This window comes from Bos javanicus, chromosome 19, assembly GCF_032452875.1.
Source record: "Bos javanicus breed banteng chromosome 19, ARS-OSU_banteng_1.0, whole genome shotgun sequence".
NCBI classification, from domain to species: Eukaryota; Metazoa; Chordata; class Mammalia; order Artiodactyla; family Bovidae; genus Bos; species Bos javanicus.
This window is the reverse complement of record NC_083886.1, coordinates 42,659,378-42,678,378: the sequence shown is the minus strand read 5'-3', so window position 1 is coordinate 42,678,378 and position 19,001 is coordinate 42,659,378. Positions and strand designations below refer to the sequence as shown.

The 19,001-nt window shown below is 40.9% G+C and overlaps 2 protein-coding genes across 2 annotated transcripts; both read left to right on the top strand.

Annotated features, from left to right (window-relative positions):
* Positions 1-4,570: 4,570 nt before the first annotated feature.
* LOC133231482 (keratin, high-sulfur matrix protein, IIIA3-like) lies at positions 4,571-5,041 on the top strand. Its single transcript, XM_061389874.1, has one exon. The coding sequence runs from the start codon at positions 4,643-4,645 to the stop codon at positions 5,039-5,041; it is 399 nt and encodes a 132-aa protein (XP_061245858.1). The 5' UTR covers positions 4,571-4,642.
* Positions 5,042-18,067: 13,026 nt separating this feature from the next.
* LOC133231481 (keratin, high-sulfur matrix protein, IIIA3-like) lies at positions 18,068-18,516 on the top strand. The gene has a single exon (XM_061389873.1). It carries the CDS (start codon positions 18,136-18,138, stop codon positions 18,514-18,516), a length of 381 nt encoding a protein of 126 aa, XP_061245857.1. The 5' UTR covers positions 18,068-18,135.
* The last annotated feature ends 485 nt before the right edge of the window (positions 18,517-19,001 follow it).

The window sequence follows — 19,001 nt, the reverse complement described above, 5'->3', positions numbered from 1 at the left end:
ATAAATGAAAAAGAAACAAAAGAGACCATAGCAAAAATCAACAAAGCCAAAAGCTGGTTCTTTGAAAGGATAAATAAAATTGACAAACCATTAGCCAGACTCATCAAGAAACAAAGGGAGAAAAATCAAATCAGTAAAATTAGAAATGAAAATGGAGAGATCACAACAGACAACACAGAAATACAAAGGATCATAAGAGACTACTATCAACAATTATATGCCAATAAAATGGACAATGTGGAAGAAATGGACAAATTCTTAGAAAAGTACAACTTTCCAAAACTGGACCAGGAAGAAATAGAAAATCTTAACAGACCCATCACAAGCACGGAAATTGAAACTGTAATCAAAAATCTTCCAGCAAACAAAAGCCCAGGTCCAGATGGCTTCACAGCTGAATTCTACCAAAAATTTAGAGAAGAGCTAACACCTATCCTGCTCAAACTCTTCCAGAAAATTGCAGAGGAAGGTAAACTTCCAAACTCATTCTATGAGGCCACCATCATCCTAATACCAAAACCTGACAAAGATCCCACAAAAAAAGAAAACTACAGGCCAATATCACTGATGAACATAGATGCAAAAATCCTTAACAAAATTCTAACAATCAGAATCCAACAACACATTAAAAAGATCATACACCATGACCAAGTGGGCTTTATCCCAGGGATGCAAGGATTCTTCAGTATCCGCAAATCAATCAAAGTTATACACCACATTAACAAATTGAAAAATAAAAACCATATGATTATCTCAATAGATGCAGAGAAAGCCTTTGACAAAATTCAACATCCATTTATGATAAAAAAAAAAAACTCTCCAGAAAGCAGGAATAGAAGGAACATACCTCAACATAATAAAAGCTATATATGACAAACCCACAGCAAACATTATCCTCAATGGTGAAAAATTGAAAGCATTTCCTCTAAAGTCAGGAACAAGACAAGGGTGCCCACTTTCACCATTACTATTCAACATAGTTTTGGAAGTTTTGGCCACAGCAATCAGAGCAGAAAAAGAAATAAAAGGAATCCAAATTGGAAAAGAAGTAAAACTCTATTTGCAGATGACATGATCCTCTACATAGAAAACCCTAAAGACTCCACCAGAAAATTACTAGAACTAATCAATGATTATAGTAAAGTTGCAGGATATAAAATCAACACACAGAAATCCCTTGCATTCCTATACACTAATAATGAGAAAACTGAAAGAAATTAAGGAAACAATTCCATTCACCATTGCAACGGAAAGAATAAAATACTTAGGAATATATCTACCTAAAGAAACTAAAGACCTATATATAGAAAACTATAAAACACTGGTGAAAGAAATCAAAGAAGACACTAATAGATGGAGAAATATACCATGTTCATGGATTGGAAGAATCAATATAGTGAAAATGAGTATACTACTCAAAGCAATTTATAGATTCAATGCAATCCCTATCAAGCTACCAACGGTATTCTTCACAGAGATAGAACAAATAATTTCACAATTTGTATGGAAATACAAAAAACCTCGAATAGCCAAAGCTATCTTGAGAAAGAAGAATGGAACTGGAGGAATCAACCTACCTGACTTCAGACTCTATTACAAAGCCACAATTATCAAGACTGTATGGTACTGGCACAAAGACAGAAATATAGATCAATGGAACAAAATAGAAAGCCCAGAGATAAATCCACGCACATATGGACACCTTATCTTTGACAAAGGAGGCAAGACTATACAATGGATTAAAGACAATCTCTTTAACAAGTGGTGCTGGGAATACTGGTCAACCACTTGTAAAAGAATGAAACTAGAACACTTTCTAACACCATACACAAAAATAAACTCAAAATGGATTAAAGATCTAAACGTAAGACCAGAAACTATAAAACTCCTAGAGGAGAACATAGGCAAAACACTCTCTGACATACATCACAGCAGGATCCTCTATGACCCACCTCCCAGAATATTGGAAATAAAAGCAAAAATAAACAAATGGGACCTAATTAAACTTAAAAGCATCTGCACATCAAAGGAAACAATTAGCAAGGTGAAAAGGCAGCCTTCAGAATGGGAGAAAATAATAGCAAATGAAGCAACTGACAAACAACTAATCTCAAAAATATACAAGCGACTCCTATAGCTCAACTCCAGAAAAATAAATGACCCAATCAAAAAATGGGCCAAAGAACTAAATAGACATTTCTCCAAAGAAGACATACAGATGGCTAACAAACACATGAAAAGATGCTCAACATCACTCATTATCAGAGAAATGCAAATCAAAACCACTATGAGGTACCATTTCACGCCAGTCAGAATGGCTGCGATCCATAAGTCTACAAGCAATAAATGTTGGAGAGGGTGTGGAGAAAAGGGAACTCTCTTACACTGTTGGTGGGAATGCAAACTAGTACAGCCACTATGGAGAACAGTGTGGAGATTCCTTAAAAAACTGGAAATAGAACTGCCTTATGATCCAGCAATCCCACTGCTGGGCATACACACTGAGGAAACCAGAAGGGAAAGAGACACATGTACCCCAATGTTCATTGCAGCACTGTTTATAACAGCCAGGACATGGAAGCAACCTAGATGCCCATCAGCAGATGAATGGATAAGAAAGCTGTGGTACATATACACAATGGAGTATTACTCAGCCATTAAAAAGAATACATTTGAATCAGTTCTAATGAGATGGATGAAACTGGAACCTATTATACAGAGTGAAGTAAGCCAGAAAGAAAATACCAATACAGTATACTAACGCACATATATGGAATTTAGAAAGATGGTAACAATAACCCTGTGTACGAGACAGCAAAAGAGACACTGATGTATAGATCAGTCTTATGGACTCTGTGGGAGAGGGAGAGGGTGGGGAGATTTGGGAGAATGGCATTGAAACATGTATAATATCATGTATGAAACTAGTCACCAGTCCGGGTTCGATGCACGATACTGGATGCTTGGGGCTGGTGCACTGGGACGACCCAGAGGGAGGGTATGGGGAGGGAGGAGGGAGGAGGGTTCAGGATGGGGAACACAGGTATACCTGTGGAGGATTCATTTCGATATTTGGCAAAACTAATACAATTATTGTAAAGTTTAAAAATAAAATAAAATTTAAAAAAAAGATATTAAGCATAGTTCCCTGTGCTATACAGTAGGTCCTTGCTGTTTACATATTTTACATAGAGTATTGTGTATATGTCAATCCCAAACTCCTAATTTGTCCTCCTCTGCCTGCTAGCCAGGCTTCCCCAGATGGCGCTAGTGGTAAAGAACCCACCTGCCAATGCAGGGGACATAAGATAGGCAGGTTCAATCCCTGGATCGGGGAAGATCCCCAAGGAGGGCCTGGTAACCTACTCCAGTATTCTTGCCTGGGAAATCCCATGGTCCATAGGGTCACAAAAAGTCAGACACGACTGAAGCAACTTAGCACAGTACAACACAAGACCCGCTATCCCCTTTTGTAACCATAAGTTTGTTCTCTAGTATCATAAGATTTTTTTGAAGAATAAATTAATCCATTTATTTCTTTTAGTATAATGCTTAGAATGTGGTTAGAACGCAATGATTCTGGCTATCATGAAAATTACATAAAATTTACCATGATTTGGAAAGATACAACTAATGGAAATTAATAAGCATGTACCTAAGACCAAAAAAAAGCTAAACACATAGTAACAGTAGAATGGTGCTTTCCAGAAGCTGGGTTTATATTCCACATTTTACACGTAAGATACCAGATAATTGACTTGACTATGGTCCTTTAGCTAGGACCAATATTTGTGTTGGAAACAATATTTATGGGATGTCAGGGGGGAAAGGGGAGATTTTTTTAAAGTTACACTGAAGATGTCCAGGGGCTGGGGAGAGAGGGTCACGGGGAGCCATTGTTTAATGGGTACAGGATTTCAGTTTTGCAAGATGAAAGAGTTCTGGTGATGAAGAGTGCTGATGGTGGCACAGCGATGTGGGTGTACTTAATGCCACTGAACTGTACACACAAAAAATGATTACAACAGTAAATTTTATGTTATGTGTATTTTAGCACTAAAAATCTTGGGGGAAAAGCTACTGATGATAGTTTACCTAAGATGCATTCCTGTAGCTCCAAAAAGTAGACAGAAAACTTCTTCTTTTGCTGACAAACGAAATATCTCTATAGTATTTTTCTGAACTTGCTTTGCCCATGAAGCTTAACAGTGTTAAAGGATACTCATAAGTTGGGGAATTCACTTCCACTATTAGTAAGAACATGACAACCAGTCTCATGTTATCAAAACATCAATTGGCAAAAGCATCACTGAATTATGAAGATAATTGGACACTTTGAAGTCAGGGTCATTAAATTCATATTTGAACCATAAATAGAAAAATATAATGAGTCTTCATTAAATAAGGAAAACAGTCTTTTATGAGTACTTGAGCATCTGGAAAAAATGTCTAGGGAACTTACTAACCTTGCCAAGGCTATTTCAGAAGGAATAAACAAATACAAGGAAATGATTATGTGTCGTGGGGGCCATCATCTCCTGGCCAGGGTATATAAAGGGCCCCGAGCAGGAGGAAGACACTCACACCTGAGAACACTCAACTCCTCTCACCACCTCAACCCCACTCGGCCCCACACACCACCATGACCGTCTCCTGCTGCGGCCCCACCTTCTCCTCCTTCAGCTGTGGCAGAGGCTGCCTCCAGCCCTGCTGCTACCGCGACCCCTGCTGCTGCCGCCCAGTGTCCTGCCAGACCACCGTGAGCCGCCCCGTGACCTGCGTGCCCCGCTGCACGCGCCCCATCTGCGAGCCCTGCCGCCGCCCAGTCTGCTGCGACCCCTGCAGCCTGCAGGAGGGCTGCTGCCGCCCCATCACCTGCTGCCCCACGTCCTGCCAGGCCGTGGTCTGCCGCCCCTGCTGCTGGGCCACCACGTGCTGCCAGCCCATCTCTGTGCAGTCCCCGTGCTGCCGGCCCACCTGCTGCCGGCCCGCCCCCTGCCGCACCACCTGCCGCACCTTCAGGACCTCCCCCTGCTGCTGAGCAGAGCTTCCTAGGCGCGCATCATCTTTAGGTAGATGGCGGGGTCTATCCTGCTGTCCCACAGCTTCACAGCAGAACCACCTCATTTCTTGAGAAGCCCATTCCTCCTCTCTTCAAACTAGGCGGCACCCTTTTCAAATGATGAAAAATATCCTGTCCTCCCACGACCCCTGCTCACTCCTATATTGTGTTGTTGGTTCTCTAATAAACTTAACACTTTCGGCATAGAAATCATGGTGTCTGTGATATTTCCTTTCATTAGATTCTGTCTCTATTTTCCAGAGATATCCAAAGTAAGATAGGAAATAATCCTCTTGTTCTTCTCTAAAATAACCAAAATCTGGGTAGTTTCCTCATTATCATTGTAAATGGCATTTATAAGACACAGTAGCTGATTACGAAGATAGGAACAGCTACGTCTCCAAGTCACCAATGCCTACAGTTCAGACAGGTAGGTACCAAACACCTGAGAAATGGTCTTCAGTAGTGACCAGTAAGGAGTCTACATCGGGTTACCACTTATATTCCCAGTCTGAGTATTCATTCACGGAAATGACACCTGTTAGCACAGCATAGGGAGAAGGCAATGGCACCCCACTCCAGTACTCTTGCCTGGAAAATCCCATGGACGGAGGAGCCTGGTAGCCTGCAGTTCATGGGGTCACTACGAGTTGGACACGGCTGAATGACTTCACTTTCACTTTTCACTTTCATACATTTGGAGAAGGAAATGGCAACCCACTCCAGTGTTCTTGCCTGGAGAATCCCAGGGATGAAGGAGGCTGGTCGGCTGCCGTCTATGGGGTCGCACAGAGTCAGACACGACTGAAGCAACTTAGCAGCAGCAGTAGCAGCACATCATAGAAAGAGGCAGAAGAAACTTTGAGCAGCATCTGGCCAATTGTCTATTTTTGAAGTTAAAGAGCTATATGGCAAACCAATACAATGTTGTAAAGTTAAAAATAAAAAATAAAAAAAAGAATTTCCTGAAGTTAAAGAGCAATGAGTAATGAAAGATCAAATAAGTTTCTTTCTCTTTTTAATATTTATTTATGTATTTGGCTGCATGGGTCTTAGTTGCCGCATGCAGGATCTTTCTTTGTGGACCACAGACTCTCTAGCTGTAGCCTGTGGGCTCAGTAGTTGGGGCACACAGGCTTAGATGCTCCGCTGTACATCGATCTTAGTTCCCTGCCCAGAGATTGAACCCATGTTTCCTGCATTGCAAGGCAGATTCTTAACTGCTGGACCACCAGGGAAGCTCCCTATGTTTCTTAATGTAATCATAACCACTGATGTTCAGAAAAGACCCAAGAGAATGCAAGGTCCCTGATATTAAGCCTTTAGGCCAAACATTTCACCTTAGTATGATCAGAGACACGTTCCTCTGCCCAAGGGAACTGTTTTGTATTTTGTGACCAAGTATGACTGCTTCTTCATGTAATACACTCCCTTCTATATATTACAGATCTTATTATTATTTAGACTATTATTCATAATGTCAACTAGTGTGGATATTAAATCCACACTGGCTTTTGAGAGTTGCTTATCTTGATGCTCAGGAATTGGCCATTTATGGCATCTTCCAGGCAAATAAATCACTGCCTATCTACAGGTATTTATTGAATATCTACTATGAATAGGGCACTGAGTTGACTTGCCCTGAAGGAAGATAAAGGAATAAAACAGAGTTCCTGCTTCAAAGAGGTTATAATCTACTTAGGGAGATGAGATATAAATAAGAAAAAAGTCAAATAATACATAATATCAGCATTACCAAAAATAGTTGAAGACTGTAAACCTATTAGGAAACTGCATACAATTGTCCTGTCACTTTTAAGTAAAAAATAAGTAAGCTGTAAAATATTAAACTATCTTATGAAGAAAAAGTGTGTTCTGTATGTCTGTGTCTGTGTGTTTTTATACCTAAAAATATACCTGGAACATTATGCACAAAAATCTAACAGTCACTGGGAATTAATATTTTCTTCTTCATATGTTTCTTAGTTATTTTTAAAAATGAACACACATTTTACTTTTAATGAAATGGACTATTAAAACATATCTATTCTGGGGGAAATTATTTAAAACTTTCTTATGATTATGTTAGGCTTTTTAAAAACATATTTATCAAAGTCTAAATGAATTGAAAGCAGATAAGTTAGAGAGCATCTGTTTGTACTCCTAAAGAAGTCTTTTATTATATATAGAAGAGTATGCCATTATGTTGTAAATAGTGGACTTCTCTGAGGTCTTTAAAATGTGATCAAATTATTAAACAATGAAATCATATTTTAACTTTTTAGGATCATCCCAATGGCATAAAGTAAGGTCCACTTTCAATATGTATCAATAAAAATTGTTAAAAATTGCTGGCTGTTTTTGATTACATGTGCAATTGCTTTTCTCCTTTTGTATAGCAACTGAGAATTGATAACACAAGATGGTATTTTTCATGTTAAAATTTGCTCATAATGTGTTTGTTGAATGATACTGTTAAATAAAGCCCTAGCATTCATTATGCAAAATATGTTGTCCATCATCACTAAGAACCTGTCTAAATTTTAAGCCTTTTCTTTTATGGTTGTTTTTTAAGACCTCCCTCTGTTGCATGGGCTGTGGGACTCTCAATAGGGTTAGTGTCACTATCCACAATTCTGACACATGTTCTTCTCGTCTGTTCTACAGTAGCCTGACTCCCCTTTACATAGGGTTGGTGCTCAAATAGAGGGAATTCTAATATCTTCCTTCAAGATATTTTTATTTTACATGATTGATGAAATCCCCCACTGAATAATCCTATTTAATATGTATTTTTTGGTGATGGAGCAGAGAACTGGCTACTTACCATATCAAACACCATTCATCTTTGTTCTAAATTCAAAATTTAGAGCTTATAAAGCACCACTGAAACAATACCTATTAAAATATATTTACTAACTCAACAAATATAAGACACTAAGTGCCAGGCACTGTTCTTAGTGCTTGACAAAATTATTAGCTCATTTAACCTTCACAACAACCTTGATTACACATCTATTATTATCCCATATGGCCCAAAGACACATAGTCGGTAAGTTGCAAAGTTTTCGATGAGTGTTGTCTGGTTTTAGAATAAGTGGCATCAGAAAATAGCACATGACTTGCCACCAGTGTCAAATCACAGAGCTCAGTGGTATGAATTATTCACACATGACCCATTTTTTCTCTGCCAGGAAATGAAACTTGGGTGTGGGGTAGGATGAGTATCCTCGGCTGAAAACACTGGAATTATTTACTGAAGGGCTCATGGCCTCTCATTCTTTGTATATCTTTATAAAAGAAAGAAAAAAGTCATCTTAGAACAGTTTTGGATCAGAAGTGTTTAGAGTAGAGAAATGAGTCTTCTTACCTGAGATTATCCTCTGAAGAAGTTCTCCTTGCCCAAAATGTGATGATTATGAAGACACCTCACCCCCAGCAACAGGAAAATTTGATTATTAGACAATGTGCCTTGAGAAGAATAAAGCACAAGCAATAAAAGCAAAAATTAGCAGATGGGACTACATCAAACTAAAAAGTTTCTATGGAGCAGAAGAAACCATCTACAAATGAAAAGGCAACCACCAAATGGGAGGAACTATTTGCAAACTGTGTATCTGATAAGCAGCTGGTATCCACAGAACACAAGGAACTCCTACAAGTAAATAGCAACAGACCAAAACAAAAGACAGAAGAAAACCAATTCACTTAAAAAATAAGCAGAGGATTTGTAAACATTTTTTCAAAGAAGGCATATAGATGGTCAACAAGTACATGTTGAAAAGATGTTCAACATTGCTAATCACCAGGGCAATGCCAATCAAAACCACAGTGTGATATCACCTCACACCTGTTAGAATGGATATTCTCAAAAAGACAAGAGATAACAAATGCTAGTGTGATGATGTGGAGAAAAGGGAACCCTGGTACCCTGTTATTTGGGAAGGGGGGTGTAAATTGCTACAGCTACTATGGAAAACAGTTTGGAAGTTCTTCAAAAAACTGAAAATAGAACTACTCTATGATCCAGCAATTCCACTTCTTGGTATACATCCAAAGAAGATGAAATCACTATCTCAAAGAGATTTCCACATTCTCATGTTCACAACAGTAATTTACAATAGCTAAGACACTGAGACAACCTAAATGTCCAACAGATGAATGACTAAATAAAATTAGTTGTTAATTAGGCTAAATTATAGATATATATATATACACATACACACACACACGTATATATATAAAATAGTCACAAAAAGAAGGAAATCTTGCCTTTTGTGATAACAGGGGTGAAACTTGAAGGCATAATGCTGAATGAAATAAGTTGGACATGAGAAAAGCATATATTGCAATGATTTCACTTATACATGGAATTAAAACCATCAGACTCAAAGAAACATAGAGTAGAAAAGTAGTTACCAAGGGCTGAGGGGTAGAAGAAATGAGATTTGGGTCCAAAGGCACAAACTTTCAGTTATGAGATGAATAATTCCAAGGATCTAATGTACAGCATGGTGACTATAGTTAACAACACTATGACTGACCCTTGAACTACTCTGGGGTTAGGGGCACTGACACTCTGCACAGTCAAAATCCAAGTACAATTTATATTCTGCCCTCCATATCCAAGACTTCATATCTATGGTTCCTCTGTACTTTCAGTTCCTCCATATCCATGATGAAACCAACCACAGGTCATGTGTCACTATAGCATTTATGACTGAAAATGATTTCCATATAAGTAGACCCATGCAGTCTAAACCTGTGTTGTTCAAGAGTCAACTGTATACTGTATACTTGAAAGGTACTCTGAGAGTACAGCTTTAATATCCTCATCATAACAATAATGAAATGACAATTAGGTAAGGGAAAGAATGTGTTAACTAGCCTTACTGTGGTAAACATTTTGCAATATAGACATATATCAAATCATCACAACATGCACCTTAAAATTACACAGCTATATGTCAGTTAAGTTCTGTCGCTCAGTCATGTCTGACTCTTTGTGACCCCATGGACTGCAACACACCAGGCTTCCCTGTCCATCACCAACTCCCAGAGCTTACTCAAACTCATGTCCATCCAGTTGGTGATTCCATCCAACCATCTCACCCTCTGTTGTCCCCATCTCTTCCTGCCTTCAATCTTTCCCAGCATCAGGGTCTTTTCCAGTGAGCTGGTTCTTTGCATCAGGTAGCCAAAGTATTGGAGCTTCAGCTTCATCAACAGTCCTTCCAATGAATATTCAGGACTGATTTCCTTTAGGATTGAGTGGTTTGATCTCCCTGCAGTCCAAGGGACTCTCAAGAGTCTTCTCCAACACCACAGTCCAAAACCATCGATTCTTCAGCATTCAGCTTTCTTTATGGTCCAAATCCCACATCCATACATGACTACTGGAAAAACCATGGCTTTGACTAGATGGACCTTTATTGGCAAAGTAATGTCTCTGCTGTCTAGGTGGACCATGGCTTTTCTTCCAAGGAGCAAGTGTCTTTTAATTTCATGACTGTAATCACCATCTGCAGTGATTTTGGAGCCCAAGAAAATGAAGTTTCTCACTATTTCCATTGTGTCCCCATCTATATGCCATGAATTGATGGGACCAGATGCCGTGATCTTTGTTTATTGAATGTTGAGTTTTAAACCAGGTTTTTCACTCTTCTCTTTTACTTTCATCAAGAGGTTCTTTAATTCCTCTTCACTTTCTGCCATAAGGGTGGCATCATCTGTTATTGATATTTCTCCTGGCAATCTTGATTCCAGCTTATACTTCATCCACTCCAACATTTCACATGATGTACTCTGCATATAAGTTAAATAGGCAGGGTGACAATATATTGTGTTGATGTATTTCTTTTCCAATTTTGAACCAGTCCATTGTCTCATGCCTGGTTCTGTTTCTTTTTTTCTTTTTTCTTTTTTTTTTTTTTTTGATGGATAATTGCTTTACAGAATTTTGCTCTTTTCTGTCAAACCTCAACAAGAATCAGCCATAGGGATACACATATTCCCTCCCTTTTGAAACTCCTTCCCATCTCCCTACCCATCCCACCCCTCTAGGTTTTTGACCTGCATAAAGATTTCTCAGGAGTCAGGTAGGTGGTCTGGTATTCCCATCTCTTTAATATTTTCCCACAGTCTGTTGTGATCCACACAGTCAAAATCAAACCTAGACAGTCAATGAAACAGAAGTAGATGTTTTTCTGGAATTCTCTTGTTTTTTCTATGATCCAATGGATGTCGGCAATTTGATCTCTGGTTCCTAAGCCTTTTCTAAAACCAGCTTGAACATCTGGAAGTTCTCAGTTCATCTACTACTGAAGCATAGCTTGGAGGATTTTCAGCATTACTTTGCTAGCGTGTGAGATGAGTGCAATTCTGCTGTAATTTGAACATTCTTTGGCATTGCCCTTCTTTGGGATTGGAATGCAAACTGACCTTTTCCAATCCTGTGACCACTGCTGAGTTTTCCAAATTTGCTGACATATTGAGTGCAGCACTTTGGGGACTTGAAATAGCTCAGCTGAAATTCCATCACCCTCACTTAGCTTTGTTTGTAGTGATGCTTCCTAAGGCCCACTTGACTTCACATTCCAGGATGTCTGGCTCTAGGTGAGTGTTTGCACCAACATGGTTATCTGGGTCATTAAGATCTTTTTTGTATAGTCTTTCTGTGTATTCTTATCACCTCTTCTTAATATCTTCTGCTTCTGTTTCTGTCCATTATTGTGTCCATCTTTGCATGAAATGAAAGCGCAGGCGGCTGCGACCACACACAAGCGCGGCCGAGAGGAGCTACCCTACGTCCGAGGTCAGAGGCAGAAGCCGGGAGGACCCCATGCCCGAGGGGTGGTGGCCAAGAGGAGGTACCCATGTCCGAGGTCAGGGGCAGCGGCCGAGAGTGCCAGGCTGCGATGGTGCAGGAACGGCCGAGAGGAGCTATCCCCCGTCCGAGGTCAGGGGTGGCGTCTGGAAGGAGATACACGACCCCCCCAACCCCGGCCCAAGGCCAGGGGCGGTGACTGGGAGGAGCTACCCCACGTCCAAGGAGCAGTGGCTGCGCAGGTGCAGGAGGGCCTAGAGGAGCTATTCCATGTTCAAGGTCAGGAGGGGCAGTGGTAAGGAGATACCCCTCATCCAAGGTAAGAGAAACCCAAGTAAGACGGTAGGTGTTGCAAGAGGGCATCAGAGGGCAGATGTACTGAAACCATACTCACAGAAAACTAGTCAATCTAATCACACTAGGACCACAGCCTTGTCTAACTCAATGAAACTAAGCCATGCCGTGTGGGGCCACCCAAGACAGATGGGTCATGGTGGAGAGGTCTGACAGAATGTGGTCCACTGGAGAAGAGAATGGCAAACCACTTCAGTATTCTTGCCTTGAGAAACCCATTAACAGTATGAAAAGGCAAAATGATAGGATACTGAAAGAGGAACTCCCCAGGTCAGTAGGTACCCAATATGCTACTGGAGATCAGTGGAGAAATAACTCCAGAAAGAATGAAGGGATGGAGCCAAAGCAAAGACAATACCCAGTTGGGGATGTGACTGGTGATAGAAGCAAGGTCTGATGCTGTAAAGAGCAATATTGCATAGGAACCTGGAATGTTAGGTCCATGAATCAAGGCAAATTGGAAGTGGTCAAACAAGGTAAATTGGAAGTGGTAAATTGGAGATGGCAAGAGTGAACATCGACATTCTAGGAATCACCGAACTGAAATGGACTGGAATGGGTGAGTTTAACTCAGATAACCATTATATCTACTACTGTGGGCAGGAATCCCTTAGAAGAAATGGAGTAGCCATCATGGTCAATAAGAGTTGACTACGAAATGCAGTACTTGGATGCAATCTCAAAAATGACAGAATGATCTCTGTTCATTTCCAAGGCAAACCATTCAGTATCACAGTAATCCAAGTCTATACCCCAACCAGTAACGCTGAAGAAGCTGAAGTTGAATGGTTCTATGAAGACTTACAAGACCTTTTAGAACTAACACCCAAAAAAGATGTCCTTTTCATTATAGGGGACTGGAATGCAAAAGTAGGAGGTCAAGAAACACCTGGAGTAACAGGCAAATTTGGCCTTGGAATACGGAATGAAGTGGGGCAAAGACTAATAGTTTTGCCAAGAGAATGTACTGGTCATAGCAAATACCCTCTTCCAACAACACAAGAGAAGACTCTACACATGCACATCACCAGATGGTCAACACCGAAATCAGATTGATTATATTCTTTGCAGCCAAAGATGGAGAAGCTCTATACAGTCAACAAAAACAAGACCAGGAGCTGACTGTGGCTCAGACCATGAACTCCTTATTGCCAAATTCAGACGTAAATTTGAAGAAAGTAGGCAAAACCACTAGATCATTCAGGTATGACCTAAATCAAATCCCTTATGATTATACAGTGGAAGTGAGAAATAGATTTAAGGGACTAGATCTGATAGAGTGCTTGATGAACTATGGATGGAGGTTCGTGACATTGTACAGGAGACAGGGATCAAGACCATCTCCATGGAAAAGAAATGCAAAAAAGCAAAATGGCTGTCTGGGGAGGCCTTACAAATAGCTGTGAAAAGAAGAGAAGTGAAAAGCAAAGGAGAAAAGGAAAGATATAAGCATCTGAATGTAGAGTTCCAAAGAATAGCAAAGAGAGATAAGAAAGCCTTCCTCAGCGATCAATGCAAAGAAATAGAGGAAAACAACAGAATGGGAAAGACTAGAGATCTCTTCAAGAAAATTAGAGATACCAAGGGAACATTTCATGCAAAGATGGGCTCGATAAAGAACAGAAATGGTATGGACCTAACAGAAGCAGAAAATATTAAGAACAGGTGGCAAGAATATACAGAAGAACTGTACAAAAAATATCTTCATGACCAAGATAATCACAATGGTATGATCACTCACCTAGAGCCAGACATCCTGGAATGCGAAGTCAAGTGGACCTTAGAAAGCATCACTATGAACAAAGCTAGTGGAGGTGATGGAATTTCAGTTGAGCTCTTTCAAATCCTGAAAGATGATGCTGTGAAAGTGCTGCACTCAATATGCCAGCAAATTTGGAAAACTCAGTAGTGGCCACAGGACTGGAAAAAGTCAGTTTTCATTCCAATCCCAAAGAAAGGCAATGCCAAAGAATGCTCAAACTACAGCACAATTGCACTCATCTCACACACTAGTAAAGTAATGCTCAAAATTCTCCAAGCCAGGCTTCAGCAGTAGGTGAAACATGAACTTCCTGATGTTCAAGCTGGTTTTAGAAAAGGCAGAAGAACCAGAGATCAAATTGCCAACATCCACTGGATCATGGAAAAAGCAAGAGAGTTCCAGAAAAACATCTATTTCTGCTTTATTGACTATGCCAAAGCCTTTGACTGTGTGGATCACAATAAACTGTGGAAAATTCTTCAAGAGATGGGAATACCAGACCACCTGCCCTGCCTCTTGAGAAACCTATATGCAGGTCAGGAAGCAACAGTTAGAACTGGACATGGAACAACAGACCGGTTCCAAATAGGAAAAGGAGTTCGTCAAGGCTATATATTGTCACCCTGCTTATTTAACTTATATGCAGAGTACATCATGAGAAATGCTGGACTGGAAGAAGCACAAGCTGGAATCAAGATTGCAGGGAGAAATATCAATAACCTCAGATATGCAGATGACACCACCCTTATGGCAGAAAGTGAAGAGGAACTCAAAAGCCTCTTGATGAAAGTGAAAGTGGAGATTGAAAAAGTTGGCTTAAAGCTCAACATTCAGAAAACGAAGATCATGGCATCTGGTCCCATCACTTCATGGGAAATAGGTGGGAAACAGTGGAAACAGTGTCAGACTTTATTTTGGGGGGCTCCAAAATCACTGCAGATGGTGATTTCAGCCATAAAATTAAAAGATGCTTACTCCTTGGAAGAAAAGTTATGACCAACCTAGATAGCATATTCAAAAGCAGAGACATTACTTTGCCAACAAAGGTTCGTCTAGTCAAGGCTATGGTTTTTCCAGTGGTCATGTATGGATGTGAGAGTTGGACTGTGAAGAAAGCTGAGCCCCGAAGACTTGATGCTTTTGAACTGTGGTGTTGGAGAAGACTCTTGAGAGTCCCTTGGACTGCAAGGAGATCCAACCAGTCCATTCTGAAGGAGATTGGCCCTGGGACCAATGGGACCAGTCTCTTTGGAGGGACTGATGCTGAAGCTGAAACTCCAGTACTTTGGCCACCTCATGCGAAGAGTTGACTCATTGGAAAAGACTCTGATGCTGGGAGGGATTGAGGGCAGGAGGAGAAGGGGATACCAGAGGATGAGATGGCTGGATGGCATCACTGACTTGATGGATGTGAGTCTGAGTGAACTCCAGGAGTTGGTGATGGACAGGGAGGCCTGGCATGCTGCAATTCATGGGGTTGCAAAGAGTCGGACACGACTGAGCGACTGAACTGAACTGAACTGAATTCTGTGAAAAATGCCCTTGGTAATTTGATGGAGATTGTACTGAATTTGTAGGTTGCTTTGGGCAGTACAGTCATTTTCACAATGACTTCTTCCAAGCCAAGAATATGGTGTGTCTCTCCCTCTGTGTCATCTTCATTTTCATTCATCAGTCTTATTGTTTTCTGTGTACAGGACTTTTGCCTCCTGGGGTAGGTTAATTCCTAGGATTTTATTCTTTTAGCTACAATGGTAAATGAAATTGTTTCCTTAATTTCTCTTTTGATCTTTCATTGTTAGTGTATGGGAGTGGAAGAGATTTCTGTGTTTTAATTTTGTATCATGCAACTTTACCAAGCTGCTTGATTAGCTCTAGTAGTTTTCTGGCGGTATCTTAAGGATTTTTTATGGATAGTATCATGTCTCAACAGTGACAGTTTTACTTCTTTTCCAGTTTGAATTTCTCTTATTTCTTTTTCTTCTCTGTTTGCCATGGCTAGGACTTCTAAAACTATGTTGAATGAAAGTGGTGAGAGTGCATACCAGTCAGAATGGCCATTATCAAAAAATCTACAAACATAAATGCTGAAAAGGGTTTGAAGAAAAGGGAACCCTCTCACGCTGTTGGTGGGAATGTAAATTGATACAGCCATTACAGAAGACAGTATGAAGATTCCTTTAAAAAGTAGGAATAAAATTACCATGTGGCCCAACAATCTCACTACTGGGCAAATACCCTGAGGAAACCATAGCTGAGGAAAAAGACACATGTACCACAGTGTTCACTGAGGCACTGTTTACAATAGCTAGGACATGGAAGCAACCTAGATGTCCATTGACAGATGAACGGATAAAGAAGCTGTAGTACATATATACAATGGAATACTGTTGTTCAGTCACCAAGTCATGTCTGATTCTTAGTGACCCCATGGACTGTAGCAAGCCAGGCTTTCCTATCCCTCACCATCTCCCAGAGTTTGCCGAGGTTCATGTCCATAGAATCGGGGATGCCATCCAACTATCTCATCTTCTGTCACCCTCTCTCCTTCTGTCTTCAATAATTCCCAGTATCAGGGTCTTTTCCAATGAGTCAGGTGTTCACATTGGGTAGCTAAAATATTGAAGCTTCAGCTTCAGCATCAGTCCTTCCAAAGAGTATTCAGGGTTGATATCCTTTAAGACTCACTGGTTTGATCTCTTTGCTTTCCAAGGGACTCTCAAGAGTCTTCTCCAGCACCAAAGTTTGAAAGCATCAATTCTTTGGAGCTCTGCCTTCTTTATTGTCCAGCTCTCGTATTTGTACATGACTACTGGAAAGATCATTGCTTTGACTATATGGACCTTGGTCGACAAAGTGAAGTCTTTGCTTTTTAGAATATGTACTGCCAAAGCGAGCACTATCCATTCTTTTTTAGATTCTTTTTTCATATAGGTCATTACAGAGTATTGAGAAGAGTTCCCTGTGCTATACAGTAGGTCCTTATTAGTTATCTATTTTATATATCAGATCAGATCAGATCATAGTGGTATGTTTATGTCAATCCCAATCTTCTAATTTATTCCTCCTCCACTCCCCCCTGGCAAACAAGTTTGTTTTCTACATCTATTATATAGGGAAAAAACCTCTGCCTTATTACTCCATAGTTGTAGCAACCATGTCAAAGTATAGTAAGAAAAAATTTATTACACAATTCCATATCACATACACAAGAAAGACAAGTATAAAAAATATATCTCAGGGAAAACCAGTATTAAGAAAAACCAGAAAAATCAGAGTTGCCACAACGTGAGCTGGAAAAAAGGGGAAAAAAATAGATGTCAGTCTTGGGTATTTTATTCTAATACTCAGTGTATGAAAGTCAACTTTAACCTTTTCAATACAAATATATGAGCTGCAGTACTATTCAAGGCATGTACATTTCACTATGCTGTTCAGTCGCTCAGTTGTGTCCAATTCTTTATGATCCCATGGACTGCAACATGCCAGGTTTCTCTGTCCTTCACCATCTCCCAGAGCTTGCTCAAACTAATGTCTATTGACTCGGCAATGCCATCCAACACCACAGTTCAAAAGCATCAGTTCTTCTGTGCTCAGCAGTCCAACTCTATATCAAGCGAAACACAAACGTTTTCCCAAGGAATCCACACCAAAGACCATGTCTAACACCTGTCTGATTCACATGCAGGCTTTTCTGGGAATCTCTTGGGGGTCAAGGGTAGGATCTAGTCAGTGGTCTAGAAACTCTTATGCCTTTAATGTCTTTAAAAATTGTAGCCCCTTCAGCACCATTTTGCCCAGGTTTTGTCAGATGCCATCTACTCAAAATAAGCATCAAGAGCTGCTTCACCTCCAACGTTCCAGAGTATTTAGATTTTGATGATGAACAGCATGAATACATCCATATTTAGGGACGCAACAGATGTTCTTTAATGAGATTATGAGTATGTCACCAACAATGCAACCATTAGTCAAAACAAATTTCTATTTAATTGAGCAAACAATAAACAAGAGGCGTCATCATCTCCTGGCCAGAGTATATAAAGGGCCCAGAGCAGGAGGAAGACACTCACACCTGAGAACACTCAACTCCTCTCACCACCTCAACCCCACTCGGCCCCACACACCACCATGACCGTCTCCTGCTGCGGCCCCACCTTCTCCTCCTTCAGCTGTGGCAGAGGCTGCCTCCAGCCCTGCTGCTACCGCGACCCCTGCTGCTGCCGCCCAGTGTCCTGCCAGACCACCGTGAGCCGCCCCGTGACCTGCGTGCCCCGCTGCACGCGCCCCATCTGCGAGCCCTGCCGCCGCCCAGTCTGCTGCGACCCCTGCAGCCTGCAGGAGGGCTGCTGCCGCCCCATCACCTGCTGCCCCACGTCCTGCCAGGCCGTGGTCTGCCGCCCCTGCTGCTGGGCCACCACGTGCTGCCAGCCCATCTCTGTGCAGTCCCCGTGCTGCCGGCCCACCTGCTGCCGGCCCGCCCCCTGCCGCACCACCTGCCGCACCTGCTGAGCAGTGCACTGCCTGCGCAGAGCAAGCAACCAGCCGTCTGAAAAAGTTCTGCCCCATTTCTCTACCTAACAAACATCTTGCCCTGAGCCCTTAAGACCTCACATCAACTAGGAACTGGAGATGCAGGCTCATCTATTAAGGCTTGGGCTGTTCTCAAGTAATAGTAACAACTTCCTTCTCCCCTTCTTAGATCTTAAGTCTTGCAGCATGTTTGTTTTCTAATAAACTTCTCTTTTTTGGCCCAGCAAACTCAACTTTGGTTTTACTTATTCATTCTATTTTTTGCATTAAATGTAAGCATAACAAAAATAGACTGATTGCCTACTGTCTGCAAACCATAGACTGTATTAAAGTTGGGTTAATGTCCCCCTATTCAAGGAATTTCCAGGAGATGAAACAAACTCACAGTAATTAACCAATGATTAGAATATGAAAATGTACAACACACTGTCAACAGAGAAGTTGCTATCGATTGGGGAGGACAA